Source organism: Saccopteryx leptura, chromosome X, assembly GCF_036850995.1.
Source record: "Saccopteryx leptura isolate mSacLep1 chromosome X, mSacLep1_pri_phased_curated, whole genome shotgun sequence".
NCBI classification, from domain to species: Eukaryota; Metazoa; Chordata; class Mammalia; order Chiroptera; family Emballonuridae; genus Saccopteryx; species Saccopteryx leptura.
Window position 1 is genome coordinate 96962384 of NC_089516.1, and position 20586 is coordinate 96982969.

Genomic DNA, 20586 nt, shown 5'->3' on the forward strand with positions numbered 1-20586 from the left:
TACTCTATTCATCCTTTTGAGAAAATGTTATCCTTCACATCTTCTAAATCTTATTTAAAATGAAGAAAACTTCTGACCTTTGTGTGTGTATTTTTATGTTTGCTTTCTATTCCTTGGCACACAATAAATTAGGGAGATCAAACATTCAGAATAAATTCTGAATACGACCACATACAGGGTACTTATAATAAATGACCAACTGTATGTGCAGAATATGTTTTGTGATGCTTTAAGAAGATCACTTACAAAGTCACTAATTTTAATATGAGAGTTTTGGAATTAGCTGCAGCATAGTAACAGCTTCAATCTTCGATCTCTAGTATTTTAAGGACAGAAAAAGCTTAAGAGAGAAATAGGCTCAGCAAAACCTGCTTTAGCAATGCATACACACACACCAATCAGAAAAGTGTTTTTTTTCTCCGTGTTCCACAAAAAGAAGTCTGATTGTTTTTCTTAGGAAACTTATGATACATATTTTATGGTTTATGTCAGAGTAACAACTAGAATACATTTAACATGATACTGTACATGAACTTTGGTCTTTCAAAGTAGGTGTGAATAAATGAAATGAATAAGCAAAATAACTCTGTTATGTTTTGAATTTTATAATACTTATATTTAAGTTTTGACTCTAATGTCCAGTGGTATACTAGAGTCATATGGCTTAGCCAGTTGTACCCATATTTTCCCAAATCCACATTCATATGGCCATGGGGGTAGTATTTACACCACGGAAATTGGAAAATAATAGAAATCAAGGATTCTTTTTCCCCCTTCCCCACACCAAAAGCCAGTTTTTAAACATTTACCACAACCCCCTCGAATGTATCTATTTAATTAACATTTTTACATTCAAATAATATCTTTATATTTATTAAAGATAAAGAAATGCTGTAGAATAGTGGTATAAAGCAGATATCAGTGGTCCACTTACTAGCTTATGTTATTCTAGGCAAGTCAGTCAATGTTATCTTTTTTTTAAGATTTTATTTATTCATTTTTAGAGAGGGGAGAGAGAAAAAGAGGGGGGAGCAGCAAACATTAACTCCCATATGTGCCTTCACCAGGCAAGCCCATGGTTTTGAACTGGTGACCTCAGCATTCCAGGTCAACATTCTATCCACTGTACCACCACAGGTCAGGCCAGTCAATGTTATCTTTAATGGGATAATAGAAAAGCCTACCTTATAGGGTTGATGTGAAAATGAAATATATTAATGGATATAAAGCACTTCGAACAAGGTCTAGTTCAGGGGTCCCAAACCTTTTTACACAGGGGGCCAGTTCACTGTCCCTCAGACCGTTGGAGGGCTGGACTATAAAAAAATCTATGAACAAATCCCTATGCACACTGCACATATCTTATTTTAAAGTAAAAAAACAAAACGGGAACAAATACAATATTTAAAATAAGGAACCAGTAAATTTAAATCAACAAACTGACCAGTATTGAGTATTTCAGTGGGAACTATGCTCCTCTCACTGACGGGGGCCGGATAAATGGCCTCAGGGGGCCACATGCGGCCCACAGGCTGTAGTTTGGGGACCCCGGGTCTAGTTTATAGATAAATCTTATCTGGCAACCTCAGTTATCCAGAGTATAGCCAGGATTGAAGCCGTAAACAAAATATCACTGAACAACCAATATAAATATCAGAGGGCACTTGCACTGAAGCCCTCAAGCTCTCTCCCTGAAAGGCTGTTTTACTTCTTCTTCAGACCCAAGTTTGGTTGAGTGTTTTGAGTTGAAAGTAGGCACCAGAAGTGAAAAGAAGGATCTGATAATGAGAGATGTCAAGGAAGTAGCATCTACATGACTTAGTACAGGGGTCCCCAAACTTTTTACACAGGGGGCCAGTTCACTGTCCCCCAGACCGTTGGAGGGCTGGACTATAAAAAAAAACTATGAACAAATCCCTATGCACACTGCACATATCTTATTTTAAAGTAAAAAAATAAAATGGGAACAAATATAATATTTAAAATAAAGAACAAGTAAATTTAAATCAACAAACTGACCAGTATTTCATTGGGAACTATGCTCCTCTCACTGACCACCAATGAAAGAGGTGCCCCTTCTGGAAGTGCGGCGGGGGCCGGATAAATGGCTTCAGGGGGCCGCATGCGGCCCGCGGGCCGTAGTTTGGGGACCCCTGACTTAGTAGGTTAGCAGTAAGTATTCAAACGTTATTCTGAAGTTTCTAAACCAAGTGACCAGAGGTTTGTGATGCCATTAACTGTTATTGAGAACACTGGAGGAGAAGCAATTTTTAAATAGATGCAGTGGTGTGAAGAAGAGAAGACATATAATAATGCTTAGAAGTAGGTCTTTCATATGATTAGAAAGCTAATTAAATAATTGGACTATATATACCATGTATGAATATGAATAGGGCAATTGAAGCACAGCGTTGTTCATTATGGATTGACAATGTATTTCTTGACTATCATTGTTTTCTAATCTCCATCTGACTACAATGGCCAGTATGTTCCTGAGTATCTACCCCTGCTACCCACCTCATATCTTCTAAAGAAATGAAAATTTATTTCTATTATTCAAAAAAGTTTAGAAGAACACATCTGTGATAAAAAATAAATCTTTAAAATTATAATATGTTCCTCAAACTATTTAGAATGATCCATGCTTTCAAAGATTATACAGGTTATACCATCAGAAATGAATGCAAGTTTATATAATTAATCAAAACTTTATAACAAGAAATCTTCCTGACAGATGTATTATAGAGAAAAGACAAAGTCTGTGCTTTTAGTGGCAAAGCTAGAAATGTGCAGCCTGCAAATAAATAGAAATATGAGCCACTCTTCTTGCAAAGTCACCAATTCTCTATCCCCATGAAGGAATTGGATCATATACTAATAGAAGAAAAATAAGCAACAGAAGGCATTTCAGACTCCTTTCCATTTCAGACTTTCCATTGCTTTTTAAATTTTCCCCATGTAAATGAGAAGAATAAGTTGTCATTGTCTACCAAATTGAATAATTGCAAATGAGTCAGTACATTTATGAAAGGGTTTAATTAAATAGCTATCATACATACAAATTGTCTTTTAGAATTTAAAAAATCTGAAGTAATACCTTTTGACTATATTATTTTTTAATTTATTTATTGATTTTAGAGAGCAGAAGGGAGAGGGAGAGAGACAAAATATCAATCTGTTTCTGTATGTGCCCTGACTAGGGATCAAACCAGCAACCTTTTGTGTATGGGGACGATACTCTAACTAACCAAGCCATCTAGCCAAGGCAATATTGTTTTTAAATTAGTAACTTCAAGTAAGAAAAGGATCTTGATCTTTTGAAGACGTTGGCCACTAGGGACCATAAATTTAAGGGATTACTTGGGTAATAATTCTGCTATGTATATTGCCATTTAAGGTTTATACTCTTTGATTATTTTTATTTATTTATTTTTATTTATTTATTTTTTACAGAGACAGAGAGTGAGTCAGAGAGAGGGATAGACAGGGACAGACAGACAGGAACGGAGAGAGATGAGAAGCATCAATCATTAGTTTTTCATTGCGCGTTGCAACACCTTAGTTGTTCATTGATTGCTTTCTCATATGTGCCTTGACTGTGGGCCTTCAACAGACCGAGTAACCTCATGCTGGAGCCAGCGACCTTGGGTTCAAGCTGGTGGGCTTTTCCTCAAACCAGATAAGCCTGCACTCAAGCTGGCGACCTCGGGGTCTCGAACCCAGGTCCTCTGCATCCCAGTCTGACGCTCTATCCACTGCGCCACTGCCTGGTCAGGCCTCTTTGATTATTGATAGTGGGAATACTATTTTCATATTGTACTTTTGTATTTAAATTATATTCTAAGGGCCTTTTAGAGGTGTGTGTGTGTGTGTGTGTGTGTGTGTGTGTGTGTGTGCACTTGGGCGTGTCGTTTTGTTTCTTCCAGATTTGAGTTTGATCATTAACTGAAATAGTACCCTAACCTAATATCAGTGGGAGGTTTCTCTGGTTGATAATCTCTTAGCTTTCAAAGAACTCTATTATTTTGCTTCAGATTATTGGTATCAGGTCGTATAAACTAGAAGGAATATAAACCTTGATAAGCATTGAAATGGCATGAGTAATTTGACGTCCTCATAACATTGGCAAAAATAATGTTTGTCCCTTATTTTTTCACAAGATTTATACAGTTAGGGGTCAGGGAAGACAAAGATTAGTAAAAGGTCAGGTAGAGAGGGAGGTGTTACAAAGATTAGGCCTTTAGACTGTCAACCGATGGTCAGTGGCATCAATTCAACACCAACAGGAATCCCCAGTTTGGAGTATGGTGAAGGAGGAGATTTTATTCAGTGCAGACAGCTTCTGGCCCTTCTCCAGTGAAATAGCTCTGCTCTACTCCAGCCTGCATAGAGAGTTCCGCTCTTGTCGGGTCAGTCCAACATGAGAGGACAAGGCAGTATGGGTGATACAGCTCCAGCTGGACAAACGCAATCTACAGTGGAAAGGGAAAGTGTGCTCCAAAAGTCAGAGGGGAGCTTATTTATATATACTGAAGTCCCCACCACTTGTCCCTGATTGGTCTGTTCTCATGCAAATGAGGACTCCAAATCTTCACAATTTGGTTCAAAAAGAACTGTCTTGATTGATTGAAATGGAGCCACTCAGATTGTTCAGTGAAGATGCTGATGCGGATATAACTATGCATCTTCAATTGAATGGGGAATGTCTTAGTTGAAATACAATTCCAGGAACTCCTTTATAAAAATTAGTTCAAACAGCAGGGGCACAGTACAACAGGGCAGTTCAGTGCAGGTCACAGGCAGTTTAGTTCATGCTTCTCCCTGAAGCACAGCTTAAGTGAGAGGCCTTTGTTCATCAATGACTGCTAGGCTCTGTGTATAAATTTGAGCCCAATCAGCCATCAGGAGTCCTTCTTACTACGTATCTTCATTCTCAAGGTCAATAAGACTAAGACTTATACTATTAGACTAAGTATTAAATTTAGTCTAATTTCAGACTTGATTTCAGTTGGTGTTGAATAGTAACAAATATTTTTATCAATATGTTGTACATTTGTGCTTCTAAGCATTATTTGCTTCAAATTACTAATCTGGATATGTAAATTCTTACAATGAACTTTTTAGTAGTGAGCTCATAAGATAGTCTATCACCTTATAAATTGGAAAACATATAGTTAAATATTTTCCTTTCCCAAATCTCAGATTTCCTAGGATGTAAGCCCTATTTTGTATCATCCAGGGGAGTATTAATCTGTCAGAAAGCCTCCATTTGAGAGGCAAATTGGGACCCAACCTCAGTACTGTTGAATTATAAGTGGTTAACCTAAGGAGAGGAAAGTTATTTGTTATATATCATAGCTTCCTTACTAAACTGAATTCCTTATGATCAGTAACCAAGTCTTAGCATGTTTATATCCCTATAACTTATATATGTGTAGTAGATGCAGCAAAAACGTTAATTGAATCACTTAGTATCCTTCCTTTGCCTCATTTAAAGTCACGTTAGCATTTAAATTTTTTATAATAAGAATGCTTTACTAAACTAAAACTATATTCCTTTTCTTTTACAGGTGCAGGAGACATTGTTGCAATTATGATTGGCAATCTGAAAGGCACAAAAATACTACAATCAATTCAAAGAGGCATACAAGTAACAATGGTCATCGAAGTAGGGAAGAAACATGGCCCTTGGGTGAATCACTATTCAATTTTCCTTGTTTCTGTGTCCTTTTTTATTATTACGGCAGCAACTGTGGGCTATTTTATCTTTTATTCTGCTCGAAGATTACGGAATGCAAGGGCTCAAAACAGAAAACAGGTTAGTAATCGTCCTTTCTTTTAATTTAAAAATACTTTACTATTTTAATTGCAGTTTCAGTGTCATGCATTTTAATCATTTTACTTGCTAGACAATGATCCATACATATGTTTTATGAAAGCTTATGGTTTGTAAATGTATGTCAGCTTTCATCCTCTCAAATCTTTTATTTTCTGTAAATTGTCTATAGCCTTAATCCTTTCTGATTAAGTCTTCTGACATCTCATTATGGGGCACAGCCAGCATTTAATTATATATGGGTATAAATATATATGTTCTTTTAAATATTTTTTTCTAAATTGCAAAAGCATTTTATATTTAATATAGAAAATTTAGAAATTAGAAAGTGCAAGGGAAAAACAAACTTCACGCAAAACTCCATATAATAAAAACTAGTCACCGGGCAAAGGTAACCACTGTTATTTTACAGGTATATATGCGTGTGCCCAAGCAGGCGTGTGTTTGCATGTGTGTATGTGTAGGGGAGTGGGGTCAGGTCCAGGAAAAGAGACTATACTGAAGGTCCTGAGAAAGAACGTTTAAAAATATAATTAAATATGATATAATGCTAGGCTCCAAACAGAGTCACATGTTCCTAATTCCCACCATATTTTAACAACTGATATATAAACAAGTACAAAGTATATAAATAATAGAGCAAAAATACCAAATCATTGACTATGGAAGTACCTCTTGTTGTGTGTCTTTGATCCTACCACCCTTAAACTATCTGTCCTTACCCAGCTTAACTTCCATGGTTACTCCCACACATACATCTTCAGTTCCCTTGCACTTCTCTTTCTTTGTTATACTAGCTGTCAAAATCCAACCTTGGTTAAATCCTGTTTCTCACCTACTCTCTACCTGCACTTTGCATCGCTGAGCTAATAGAAAAACATGGACATAGATAGGCTGACCATGAACTCAGAGTTATCCTTTAATGCTGCTCAACAATCATACCATGTTTTCTTAGCCATTTTCTCTCCTGTTTTCCTAAGTGTTCCTTCCTTCTTTAACTTCCAACATCTGCTCCAACTGTACTCTCAACTTTTATTTTTTATCTTATTACACTGAGAAAATTGAAGTAGTCAAAAGAATGCTTCCACAAGTTCTTACCATACCTACTTATCTAACTGCATTCTATATCTCTATTCTGTATCCTCTGCCTTGGCCTCTGTTACTGTGAACACAGAAATATGCTAATACTGCTTCCATTTTCAAAAGAATTTCTCTTGACTCTAGGCCAGAAACCTTGAAGTTATTTTTTTTCTTCTTTTTCTCTCAGTTCCCATATAACCTTTATAAGCAAAACTTGTCGATTCTACACTGCTCACAAAAATTAGGGGATATTTCCCCTAATTGAATATGAAGCAATAAAAAAAGCATTTGAGTTTTTTATTAAACAAGAATATTAGAAAAGCAAATGACAAGTCAAAGAAAGTTATTCAATTATGCAAATGAGATGCAAAACCAACTTATTTCTTTGGTGAAAATGCACTATATAAAAGGCTAAAAGTACTGGAGCATCTGCACGTTCTCTGATCCCCTAACTTTGGTGAGCATTATATTATCATTATATACCCAAAATCTGGTTACTTCTTTCCAATGTTATTGCTTCCATCCTAGTCCAAGCCACCATTATTTCTTCACTCCTCCCCTTCAAATATTTTCACTATAGCAACTGAGTGATGTGCTATGTCTCCAGAATGTTCAATAGGGGTCAATAATACATTTTTATGTGAATTAAGAAAATCCTTCCAAGACAGTGAAATTCTCGCCGTTTCATGCACTCTTTCTCCAAGAAGCAAAGGTGAACCCAGTTTATTTGGGAATGGAGAAACAGTGAGGATTTCTTTATGGCAAGGAAGACCATTGAATTTAGGAACAGATAAGACTTGAAATCTTATAAAATCTTCATTATGATTAAATTCAAGTATATGGTAATGAGTGATGATTTTCTCAATTTTTAAAATTAATTGACTTCTATCCTCCACAGAGAAGCAGCTATCACATTGGTGGCAGATTCAGCTGTTACTAGCTGTAGTCAAAAGGATGTTTCAAATTCCTGTGCCAGGCCATTCAATAATTTCACACTGTGTTAATATTTGACATTTGTATATTGTGCTGTTTTTATCTCTGAGATTGGAAAGAAATGTCATATATGAGTAACTACCCAAGTTATAGTTACAATGAAAAGAGTGTTTGGTTTGCTTATGTTTATAGTGGTGTCTGTGTTTCTATATTCTAAGTGTTATAAAAATTCTATTAACATGGCACTAAACCCTGTCAGCAAGTAATACAGTTAATTAAGAACTGTCTGGTGCCCACAACTTTCATTGGATATTTAACTTTGGTCTTATTGTTAATTTAAGTAATTTTCATAATTTATAGTATAATTTATGAAAATTAATTCTGTACAAGTGGTAAACAATAACATTACTTCTGACATTCTAGAGAAGGCTTTTCAAAAGGCCTCTGTCACTACTTAGTGGGCTGTATCTTTATCTGTTTATCCCTTGGTGACTAAAGGATTAAATATATGAATAATAACCCCTCTTGCTAATAAATATTTGAAAGTACTAGAATGTTATTCACATGTTAATTTTCCTGACTTCCTATTTATTTTTAAAGGGTAGAGAGCTTGATGTGTATGATGGCTATAACTAGCACTAAATATTTAATTGCATTATTCCCATTTTACAGGTAGAAATGGTAATGAAACTGAGTTACAAAAACTTACCTTCATTAGAATGTTAGGAATTTATTAGAATATTCAGGAATTTCTTCCCTATAAACCATTATGATGCATAGTGTATGTCAGGCAAACTGATAAATGTATAACCATAAATTTTGATGTTCAAAATGCCCCCCAAAAATGAGCAGCACATAGTGACTTTATGCCTGACATGTCATAGTATGATGTGTAAGAACACATATTATCTCTTTTTTTGTGTGTGTATGGAAAGCTTTCAAACAAGATGAAAACTAGCAGTGGGTTGTTAATGAAAATAATGTACTAGGCATTACATGGTAGATTTGTGTCTCCACTGGGAAGAACCCTAACCTGAGACAAGGAGGATTATGGAAAACCTTATGGCATGCTCATACTAAACTGAATTTTGGAATAACTGCTATACTTTTGGCTTTGGCATGGAACACCCAGCATTTGGAGGTACAGTGTATGTATCCTAACTATATTCAAGCAATTAATACTCAACGGCAACAAGGCATGTGTTGGATTTTACATTGGCTAGTGAAACAAAAGTGGGCTCTTAGTGAAGTAAAAGCTGGCCTACATATAATGGAACAAGCTGAATTTACTTTTAATGAAGAGTGACTTTCAGAAGAAAAGAATTTACTCTCTATAAAAAGGACAGATTAGAAGGAATCATCTTCCAAAAAGAAGGAAAAGAATGAGAATCCACTTGGAAAGAGGATAAAGCCTTGATAATATAGTTATACAGATCCAATACATAATGCTAGAGTATACCAGCTCTTAAGACTGGGATACTCTGGCACAAAAGAGTCTGTTAACTATTTTACTGCTAATGGAGGCACAAGTAACCCTGAGCTAATGGCCTTCCATTTTTAGCGATGGAAGCTTAGAGAGCACATCTTTGAGATACATGCAGATCCCCAAATTTATGACAATTTTCTGGGTGGAATTTATAACTTACATTGCTGATCTCTAACTGATCTTGACCAAAGGGTAGACCAAAATAAAACTAGCTTTTAGGAATAGGAATAAAACTGAATGATACTCATATATTTCCCAGGCAAAGGAGACGGCCTTGCTACACAACAGTAAATGTGATCTTATTAATTATATAATAATATGATTTGAGACAAATGATTGAGTTTGTCTTCAGCTAATATGAAACCTAGAAATGATAGAATTATTGTCATGGGTGATGACATTTGTACATAATACTTGGTATGTGGGCAAAGAACAACTCTTCTAAGAAGTTTAATAAGTACTCTGTGGTACTTCTTGATTTATTTTGTAACCAGACCAAACTTTATCACAACTACATTGTAATATGGTGTGATAATGGTAGTGTTGGTAATATTCAACAACATTGTATATAAATAAATCATATGATAATTGAATTATTGGAAAATTAAAATCTTCCCAGGATGTATGGTAATAATGGAGAGCGATTAGCCTGAGGAAGAACTAGGTTTAGTTCATTACTATATTAAAAACCTGTATACAGTTTATGGCAAAGATCAAGGGAGGAAACAGGTGTTAAATGGGTACATCGATATAAATATATTTGAAATTGTCCTATAGATTGAAAAAGTTGTTTATTTGAGCCTATTTTCACCCTTTGTTGGCTTCTAAAGTATTACATATACTTGCCTTGTTCTTACTGTACCTGGTATATAAATGCTGTACTAACTGTAAAAGCCCAAATAACTATGACTATTGTGTTGTTTAAAAGACCTTGACCAAGAACAAGGGGTTGGATTTTGAGCATATAACACAGTAGATCTACTTGCTTACTCCTTACAAATCATCAACGGATGGATGATTGGCCCTTAGCCAACCCCAAATAAATGGCACTCAACATGTTCATTATGTTGTTATTGATGATTTTGTTATAAACACCTAGAGCAATGGACCATGTTGTACCAACTTGTCAAGGTTGCTTGACAGATCAATCATGATTGATGATATACAGCTAGTTTCATTGCTGGGCTCCTGATTTTCAGCAGCACGGCCAGTTGCTAGCAGAATTACCTAGTGACCAGACCCTCCAATCTCAGCCTCAGACCTTGAGACTCAAATTGGCTCCCTGAGCAGAGATATGTAACACATGTCCTTGTAGTTCCCTACAAAAGAGATAGCACTCCTGTGAGGTCTCAGACAAGGAAAAACTAAACTACATTCTCATAAAACTTGTCCTTGAGCTTAAAGGGTGACTAAAAATATCTGAAATATTTCTGGTTACATTAGTTTCCTCTCCATGTTAATTAACTGGAAGGTTTATCAGTTGTCTACATACACTATCAATATACTATACACATTTGTGGTGGTTGTGTTTGTATGCATGTATCTGCTTCTGCCTATATTTGAGAACTAATTAACGCCTTTTACAAAATCATTATTTTGGCTGTTATGTGAGAAGAGCAGAGTGAACAGATTTTTGTATTGGTAGGACATAGTTTTATAGTCTTTCTCTTATTTTCTCACTGAACAAAAGAAAACTCCTATGGGTCTCAGGGTTTTTATATATTTATTTACTCTAATTTTATATTTATATAGTAATTCTAAAGGTTTTGCTTATCTTTTTTTGAAAAATTCTATAATCTGAGCCATAGTCTATCTACCATGTTGAAATCCCCTTTTCCTCACTGCTTTTCCTGACATAGAATTTTCTCACACAATTTTCACAGTGATCAGCTGCATCCAAGTGGTCTGCACTTCTATTTACCCCAATCTTAGGAGTTCTTTACATTTATGGGAAGGTGATTTATAGCCTATACCTCCTCTTTTCTTTAGGGATACTTTCATTCAAATAGTATGCATAGTTTAAAAAAATTTATTGATTGATTTTAGTGAAACAAGAAGGGAGAAAGAGAGAGAGACAGGAACATCAAGCTGTATGGGCCCTGCCCAAGGATCAAACTGGCAACCTCTGAGCTTTGGGACGATACTCTCCAATCTAGTTATGCAGCCAGGGCTTATGCTTAGTTTTTTACTGGAAAAATAAATTTATTCCAGTTCTTCAAAAAAAAATTTTTGTGTATGTGTGACAGAGACAAATAGAGACACACAGAGAGGGTACAGATATGGACAGACAGACAGGAAGGGAGAGGGATGAGAAGCATCAGTTCTTTATTGTGGCACCTTAGTTGTTCATTGTTTGCTTGCTCATTATGTGCCTTGACCAGCGGGCTATAGCAGAGTGAGTGACTTCTTGCTCAAGCCAGAGACCTTGGGCTTAAACCAGCGACCTTGGGCTTCAAGACAGCAACCTTTGGGCTCAAGCCAGTGAGCATGGGGTCATGACTATGATCCCTTGCTCAAGCCACCAACCCCATGCTCAAGCTGGTGAGCCCATGCTCAAGCCTGATGAGCCCGAGCTCAAGTTGGCAACCTCAGGGTTTTGAACCTGTGTCCTCTGCGTCCCAGTCTGACACACTATCTACTGTACCACTGCCTGGTCAGGGTATTCAGTTTTTATAGATCTAAGCAGCCACATGACTTAGACATTGATTTTGTTCACAGGAATATAGGAGGGGGAAAAATCCTCTTGCTATAATTCCTGATTTTAAGTATTGTGTTTTATAAATTCTGAGCCAAATTTTATGAATTTTTTTTTAAAGTAGTGACTTGCCTGACCAGACAGTGGTGCAGTGGATAGAACGTCGGACTGGGATGCGGAGGACCCAGGTTCGAAACCTCGAAGTCGCCAGATTAAGCAAGGGGTCACTCAGTCTGCTGTATCCCCCTGGTCAAGGTCAAGGCACATATGAGAAGGCAATCAATGAACAACTAAGATGCCACAACAAAAATTGATACTTCTCATCTCTCTCCCTTCCTATCTGTCTCTATCTGTCCCTCTCTCTGTTTCTCTGTCCCTGTCACAAAAAAATAAATAAATAGCCTGACCAGGCGGTGGCGCAGTGGATAGAGCGTCGGACTGGAATGCAGAGGACCCAGGTTCGAGACTCTGAGGTCACCAGCTTGAGCACGGGTTCATCTGGCTTGAGCAAAGCTCACCAGCTTGGACCAAAGGTCGCTGGCTCGAACAAGGGGTTCCGTCTTCTGAAGGCCCGCGGTCAAAGCACATATGAGAAAGCAATCAATGAACAACTAAGTGTCCCAACGCGCAACAAAAAACTAATTATTGATGCTTCTCATCCCTCCGTTCCTGTCTGTCTGTCCCTGTCTATCCTTCTCTCTGACTCTCTCTCTCTGTCTCAGAAATAAATAAATAAATAAATAAATAAATAAATAAATAAATAAATAAAGTAGTGACTTAAGGGCAGGAAAATCTAGCTTGCTTATATCCACCCTCCTTTCTTGATTTTGCAGGCTCTACCCCTATCAAGTAATTAGATTTGACTACATGCGTAGTGTTATACATCTGGGTTTCAGCTAAACCAAAAGCTGAATGCCTTGGAACCAAAACCAAACTGACAAATCACCAGACTGAAACATTTATTTTACTTAATTGGATATAAATACACAAATGAACTAGGCAGAATATCATTTGCAGCTCAAAAAAGTTTCACATAGAACCATATATATATATATGGCTGAGATTCTTCAGTGACTAGAGCAATCACGGCTTTTGAATAGCTAAAATAGTGACATTAAGTTTCTTTTTTTTTTAAATTGGCCAAAAACCAAGCTTTTTTGAATCAGTCTCCAACTCTACTGCCAAATATTATGAGACCAGGTATATTAGGATGGAGGAGGGAGTCTGTTGTTATACTTGTTTAAAAGAGTTCCCCAAATCTCAGTAAGTAGCCAAATTAGGATTTGAATACTGTACAATAGCTGCTTTAAGATTTTTTTCTCATTTCTTTTACTTATCTCCTTCATAAGGAATGTGAAGCCTTTTAAAGGCTTCTTTGCTATTGCACAATGGAGGCAGTGTAATATAGTAGAGAGATCACGGGCTTTAAAGCCAGTTAAAACCTGGGCTTGAATTGAATCACAGCTCTACAACTAACTGGCTGCCTGGACTTTAGTCAAGCTTCTGAACCTTTTCTTGTCTATAAAACTTGGATATTAAAATACCTATTCCATAAGGTTGTTAATGATTAAACAGGATGACACTAAGCTTTAAAGCTTAGTGTTGAACCTGACCTGTAGTAGGAGCCCAATATGTGTTCTCTAAGTCTTTCTTTTCCCAAATGTAGTGGAGTAGAGGCCTTTAATGAGTAAAACTGTGACTTGGATGACAAAATCTTGAAAATCTATTTTAATTTTCTAAATTCAGAAGATAACCTTTGATCAATGACAAGGCACTATGGGAATTTTTTTAATGATTAAGGCCCAATCCTTGCAATCTAGTGGGAGAGGAAGACATGAATAATATGATAACAGAATATGATAAGAGGTAAAAACAATGTCCTTTTGGAATTTATAGAGTAGGAGAGAATTATGATATGGTGCAGAGGCATTGAAAAAGTATTTGATGTAAATTCTGTAACAAAGTAGATATATTCTTGAAAATTTTTTAAAGGAATAATATATAAATTAGAGTTTGCATTGAGGCATTATTGTCTTTAAATGTTGCGGCATATTTGAGCACCTAGGAGTTTGACTTAAATAATATTTTCTAAACATATGTATGTAATATAAACTACTTGGTCTTAATGTTCTTCTCATATTTTAGTTTTATTAGGAATCAATGTATCTTGGAATACCTTGCTATAAGGGCAACAGTGGAATATTTTGAGTATTAATCACAGTTTTCCAAGGTCCAAAAATATAGTTTGTGCTTTTTACCAAAATCACCTGTTTCACATCCATACTTAAAGAAAATGGCACACATGCCTGACCAGGCGGTGGCGCAGTGAATAGAGCATCGGACTGGGATGAGGAAGACCCAGGTTCAAGACCCTGAGGTTGCCAGTTTGAGCGCAGGCTCATCTGGTTTGAGCAAAAAGCTCACCAGCTTGGACCCAAGGTCGCTGGCTCGAGCAAGGGGTTACTCGGTCTGCTGAAGGCCCACGGTCAAGGCACATATGAGAGGGCAATCAATGAACAACTAAGGTGTTTCAATGCGCAACGAAAAACTAATGATTGATGCTTCTCATCTCTCCATTCCTGTCTGTCTGTCCCTGTCTATCTCTCACTCTGACTCTCTGTCTGTGTAAAAAAAAAAAAAAAAAAAAAAAAAAGAAGAAGAAAATGGCACACACACACACACACACACACACACATTGAGGAGAAGTAACTGGAAATATTCAAATTTCCTTTTACATGATTTGATTTTTTTTTTATTCCAGAGATGCTTTGTAGTTTTTACTGCACTGCAAAGCTTTTATAAATTCTTCATATTCAAAGTCCTCTGCTTAGAATATTCTGGCATCTTGGGTTTCGCCCTGAATTTTTATATTCCTGACTTTATTTTAGCTTCAGTCTTACTGTCAATTCTTTTCTCATTGGCAGAGACTTGAACATTACATTTAAAGCTTGCCTTCAATCTAATCCCTCAAATTAATTTGCATTAGTTTTGCATATAAAGTTATATATTTATAATTTGATCTTAATAATTTGATAAGCACTAGCAGTGGAGATTTGGGCATTTACAGTGTGTTGAATTGAGTATTTTAAAATAAGAAATCAAACTATATAGACTTAATATAAGTAAATACACTAGAGGTGTATCACTTCCTTGTGAGTGCACATTTCTTCAATTGTGTTGTAGAGCTCGTTGGCGACTTAAGCCTAACACAGAAGAGGTCGTAAGACAAAGTATAAAATGATTAGCAAAGACTTATCAACTCCATGTTTTTCCTTTCCCATTTTCTCTTCTTGGCTCTTCTATTTATCATTTGCTTTTTTCTAATCTTGGTATTTAAATAGCTCATGATCTGTATGAAAAGAGTAGTGACCTTTGGAAGTCTAGGCCGGGGCCAGGGTCCTGTGAGCATACTGGTTGTTGACTTTAAAGACTGACTACAATTTGACAGACCATAGAATCCAGGAGTTGGGAAAACTGCAAAAGGTAGCTGAGTTATGGTTGGGTTTATTGTAATGGAATCTTGACATATGAAGAATTCCAGTAACAGCTTTATCATTTACAGGCTGCATTCCCTTTTGAATGAGTTTTGTTTTGTTTTGGCTTTTATTTTTTACTTTTCCAAACCTCCATTTACTCATCTTTAAAACAAGGATATTATCTTTCAGGAGGTTGTTGTGAAGACTAAGTGAGGTAACATATAACATTTTAAAATCATAAGATAACTATATAAAAATAAGGAAGTAGTATTAGCTTCCTGCCCCAAGCCAGAGTAAAAAAAGATGGTTACCTTCATGTTAGGAAGAAACACTTTTAACTCTGGTGTTCAGTGGGACTTCCACTATACTCAGATTTTGAGCAAGGCATTCCTGCTCTTTGGGCATCAGTTTTCTTATCTGTCGGATTAGGTATCAGGCAAGGTTGAACTCTTAAGAGTTCTTCCAGTTTTAAAGACCATAAGTGGGCCCTGGTCAGATTGTTCAGAGGTAGAGCATCTGCCCAGCATGTGGAAGTCCCGGGTTTGATTCTCGGTCAGGGCACACAGGAGAAGCACCCATCTGCTTCTCCACCCTTCTCCCTCTTCTTTCTCTCTGCCTCTCTCTTCCCCTTCTGCTGCTAAGGCTCCATAGGAGCAAAGTTGGCCCAGGCACTGAGGATGGCTCCATGGCCTTCACCTTAGGTGCTAGAATGGCTCTGGTTGCAATGGAGCATTGCCCCAGATGGGCGGAGCATCGCCACTTAGTGGACATGTCAGGTGGATCTTGGTCAGCTGCATGCCAGAGTCTGTCTCTGCCTCCTCACTTCTCACTTCAGAAAAATACAAAAAAAAAAAAAAAGATCCTAAGTGTACTTCCTTACTTCCTTTCACTGTCACTCTATTATTTACTTATGATGCAAAGAACAAAACAGAACGGAAAAATTAAGTGCCATCACAGAATTCTCCTTGTGAATTAACTCACAATGAAGTCCCGAAGTGAGAATGAAGGGGCCTGGATTGGCACTGCTTTCCTTCTGAAGACCAGGCCTTCCTATTAACTGTTTCTATTAAGTTATATTTGCTGGTCAGGTAAAAATCTGAGAAGTTTCTGCTGTTCCTGTGACACCAAAGAAATACTTTGGCCAGTAATCTCATTGGCATTAAGCCAAATACCTTTCATCTTATATAAGAGGTAGGTTTGGACTTTAGGGAATTTCCTCACATACCTATATTTATGTATTATTCTCTTCCAAAATATATTTGCTACAGATATATATAATAGCTATATATACCAGATTCATCTAGGTATATGCTCAGTTGGAAAAAAAACCCAACCTACCACTCTAAGCAGCGGCCATTCTTATAAGGCAGTAGTGATTATAAATAGTAATTTTGGTTCCTAATACCAAATTACACTGTAAGTATTGATATTATCCTCATTTTTTTTTTGTATTTTTCTGAAGCTGGAAACGGGGAGAGACAGTCAGACAGACTCCTGCATGCGCCCAACTGGGATCCACCCGGCACACCCACCAGGGGCGACGCTCTGCCCACCAGGGGGCGACGCTCTGCCCCTCCGGGGGGTCGCTCTGCCGCGACCAGAGCCACTCTAGCGCCTGGGGCAGAGGCCAAGGAGCCATCCCCAGCGCCCGGGCCATCCTTTGCTCCAATGGAGCCTCGGCTGCGGGAGGGGAAGAGAGAGACAGAGAGGAAGGAGGGGGGGTGGAGAAGCAGATGGGTGCTTCTCCTATGTGCCCTGGCCGGGAATCGAACCCGGGTCCCCCACATGCTAGGCCGACACTCCACCGCTGAGCCAACCGGCCAGGGCCATTATCCTCATTTTTATACATGTGCTGAACATGCCCAAAGAACTAAGTGACTTTTCCAGGATTATTCATTTAATAAGTAATAAAGTCAGATTTTGAATCTAGGTCCATCTAAATTTAAATCCAAATCCTGTGTACTTTCTACCAAATAAGAAACTATTCAAAAAAAAAAAAAGGAAAAGATTCACTTTAAGGTCTTCTGAACTTGAAAGTAGAAAAAATGCTTTGAAAATTCATAGCATTTGGCCTGACCAGTGGTGGTGCAGTGGATAAAGCATTGACGTGGAATGCTAAGGTCGCCAGTTCAAAATCCTAGGCTTGCCTGGTCAAGGTATATGTGGGAGTTTATGCTTCCTGCTCCTTCCCCATTTCTCTCTCTCATTCCTTCCCTCTCTCTCCCCACTCTCTAAAATTAATAATTAAAATCTTAAATATATACATATATATATTCATTAAAAAAAAAAGAAAAAAACATAGCAATTGAATCAATTTGGAGTTCAATGTGGCTTTACCATTGTAGTCCAAAGATGTTGTTTAAGAAGGTAGGAAAATATAATTAAGTGAAAAGTTTCAGTAATTTGAAAAATACTGCCTTATATCAAATAAGTAGGACATTTACTTTAGTTAATTAAATTTTATCTTTTAAAATATTGTTTAACTGAATATTTATTAATCCTCTAACTTTATCATTGTATTTTTTTAACAAATAGTGTTTTAAATACCTATTCTCTTTTATTACAGAGACAATTAAAAGCAGATGCTAAAAAAGCAATTGGAAGGCTTCAATTACGCACCCTGAAACAAGGAGACAAGGTACATTTATGACTTGAAAATGCTTTTTGTTTTAAAGCAATACATAGCAAGCCATTGTTAAAGCTAAATATCCTTCCAAAGTCATCTATTCATTTAAATTTATAAATCTTACTGACTTTTAAAAATCTGTTTGATGTTGGAGGTAAACTGAATTACTGCCCTCAGAGTTATCTAGGCCCTAATCTGTGGAACCTGTGAATATTACTTTATATGGCAAAAAAGAACTTTGCAGGTGTGATTAAATTAAGGATCCTGATGAGGAGATTATCCTTGATTATTCAGATGGGTTCTAAATATAATCACAGTATTATTGTTAAAGGGAGGAAGGGGGAGATTTGACCAAAGTATAGCAAGAGATGGAAGCAAGAGGTTGGAGTGATGCAAGAAAGGGACCGTGAACCAAGGAATAAAGGCAGCTGTTAGAATCTGGAAAAGGGATTCTCCCCTGAAGCCTTCAGAAGGAGTGCAGCCCTGCCAACACCTTGATTTTTAAAATTATGATTTCCAGAACAATGAAAGAATAAACTTCTGTTATTTTTAACCATTAAGTAATAGTACAGCTAGTGCTCGACTTACGACCACGATTGGTTCTGACAGACCAGTTGTAACACGATTTGATCGTAAGTTGAGTAGGCTATATGTACAGTACTGTGAAATGATGTTATAAAAATCTTTAAGTCATATTTTATCATAATTTTCTTTCATTGTTATATATCATAATTTTCTTTGTTCATTTTATGCCATTTGTATCATCTCTACACCATTTTATTTCTTATTTTTACACTCTTCAAGCTTAAGTAAAACACTGCATTACCAGTACAACTGGTTTAATATTTGCAAAACATACAAAATTACAAAATACAGGTGCATACAAAAATGCAGGTGTAAAAAATACCATAGGAAACATTTTCCCAATTACAAAACATATCAAAATATATAAACATGTACAAAACATTTTATTGGCCAGCACTGTCATACGCCCATCTGGGCAACGCTTGTGCTGCCAGATGTGGAGCAGTTGTGGCTAGCGATTGTGGTCGTAAAGTCGAATGGTTGTAAGTTGCATAGGTCATAAGTCGATCAATACCTGTAATCTGTTATAGGAACAACAGGAAACTAATACAGTGCTTCAGTATAACTTTACTTGAACAAATAAGTTCAGATTTAAGACATTTGGAAACTACCATCAATGTATAAAATATGTATCAAAAATATCTATAGAACTTATTGAAATAAAAAATACCAACTCAATAAAATAAAAAGGAAATAAAGTACATTTTCTAGTAGCCACATTTAAAAAGTTTTTTGAAAGGCAAGTTCATTTTAATATATAATGTAATATATCTAAAATATAGTCATTTCAACATGTAATCAATAATTATTAATGCAATATTTTACATTTTTCCCTTTTGCATATATGTATTGCTACAAAATTGAACAGTTGGAGAAGACATCAGATTTGTTATCTCAGCTTCCCCTCGTGGGTCTCACAGATGCTAATAAAAACATTATTTTAATTAACAAGAAAATGGGAAGAGGCAGAGGGATGACTTGAGAAGTTCTTCCCCAAAAGAAGAAGTTCTTAAAGTATAAGAAGTTCTTCTTATACTTTAAGTTTAAGAAGTATATTGATGGGGACAAGGAAAACTGGGGACAGTCACAGGACTTATCCCAGCAGGGTGGAAATTGTCACATGGTTATTAAGAAATGGAATAGCACTGGCTAGGTAGCTCAGTTGGTTAGAGCATTATCCTTATATGCCAAGGTTGTGGGTTCATTTGATTCCCAGACAGGGCACATACAATAATCAACCAATGAGTGTATAAATACGAATGTCAACATAAGAAACTTCCAAACCTGTAGGAATTTTTTATGAGTTTATTTGAGACAAACTGTCAACAATTGCCAGGAAGCAGAGTCTCAATAAATTGAAAAAATTGCATTTTATTATTATTTTTTTTAAGTGAGAGGAGGGAAGATAGTGAGACAGACTTTCGCATGTACCCTGACCAGGATCCACCCGACAACCTTCGTCTGGGGCCAACACTCAACCAATAAGCCACTGGTTGTAAGAAGGAAAGAAGGAGAGAAGGGGGAGAGAGTGGGAGAGAGAAGCAAATGGTTGCCTCTTGTATATCCTGACCAGAAATCAAATCCAGGACATCCATACACTGGGCCGATGCTCTATCCTCTGAGCCAGCCGTTCAGGGCCAATACATTTATTTTTGTACTAAGTCTTCAACATCTAGTGTATATTTTATTATACTTATAGTACATTTCAGTTCAAATTAGCCACATTCCAAGGGCTCAATAGTCACATGTGTCTAGTGGCTACCATATTGGACAGCACAAGCTTGAAAAATGAGCAGGTTTGACTAATCTTCCCTAGGGTTTTCTCTATGCCATGTCATGCTATATTGATTCTGATGCTCTTCATTTTAA

General features: G+C 36.7%; 1 protein-coding gene across 3 annotated transcripts in view; it reads left to right on the forward strand.

The window, feature by feature from the left end:
- The window catches only part of RNF128 (ring finger protein 128), a 113417-nt gene that overhangs the window by 75346 nt on the left and 17485 nt on the right, over window positions 1–20586 (forward strand). For all 3 annotated transcript variants that reach the window (XM_066356738.1, XM_066356736.1, XM_066356737.1), the window contains exons 2-3: window positions 5571–5818; window positions 18073–18144. In XM_066356738.1, coding sequence (XP_066212835.1) covers window positions 5571–5818; window positions 18073–18144 — 320 coding nt within the window. The remainder of the gene's footprint in view (window positions 1–5570; window positions 5819–18072; window positions 18145–20586) is intronic.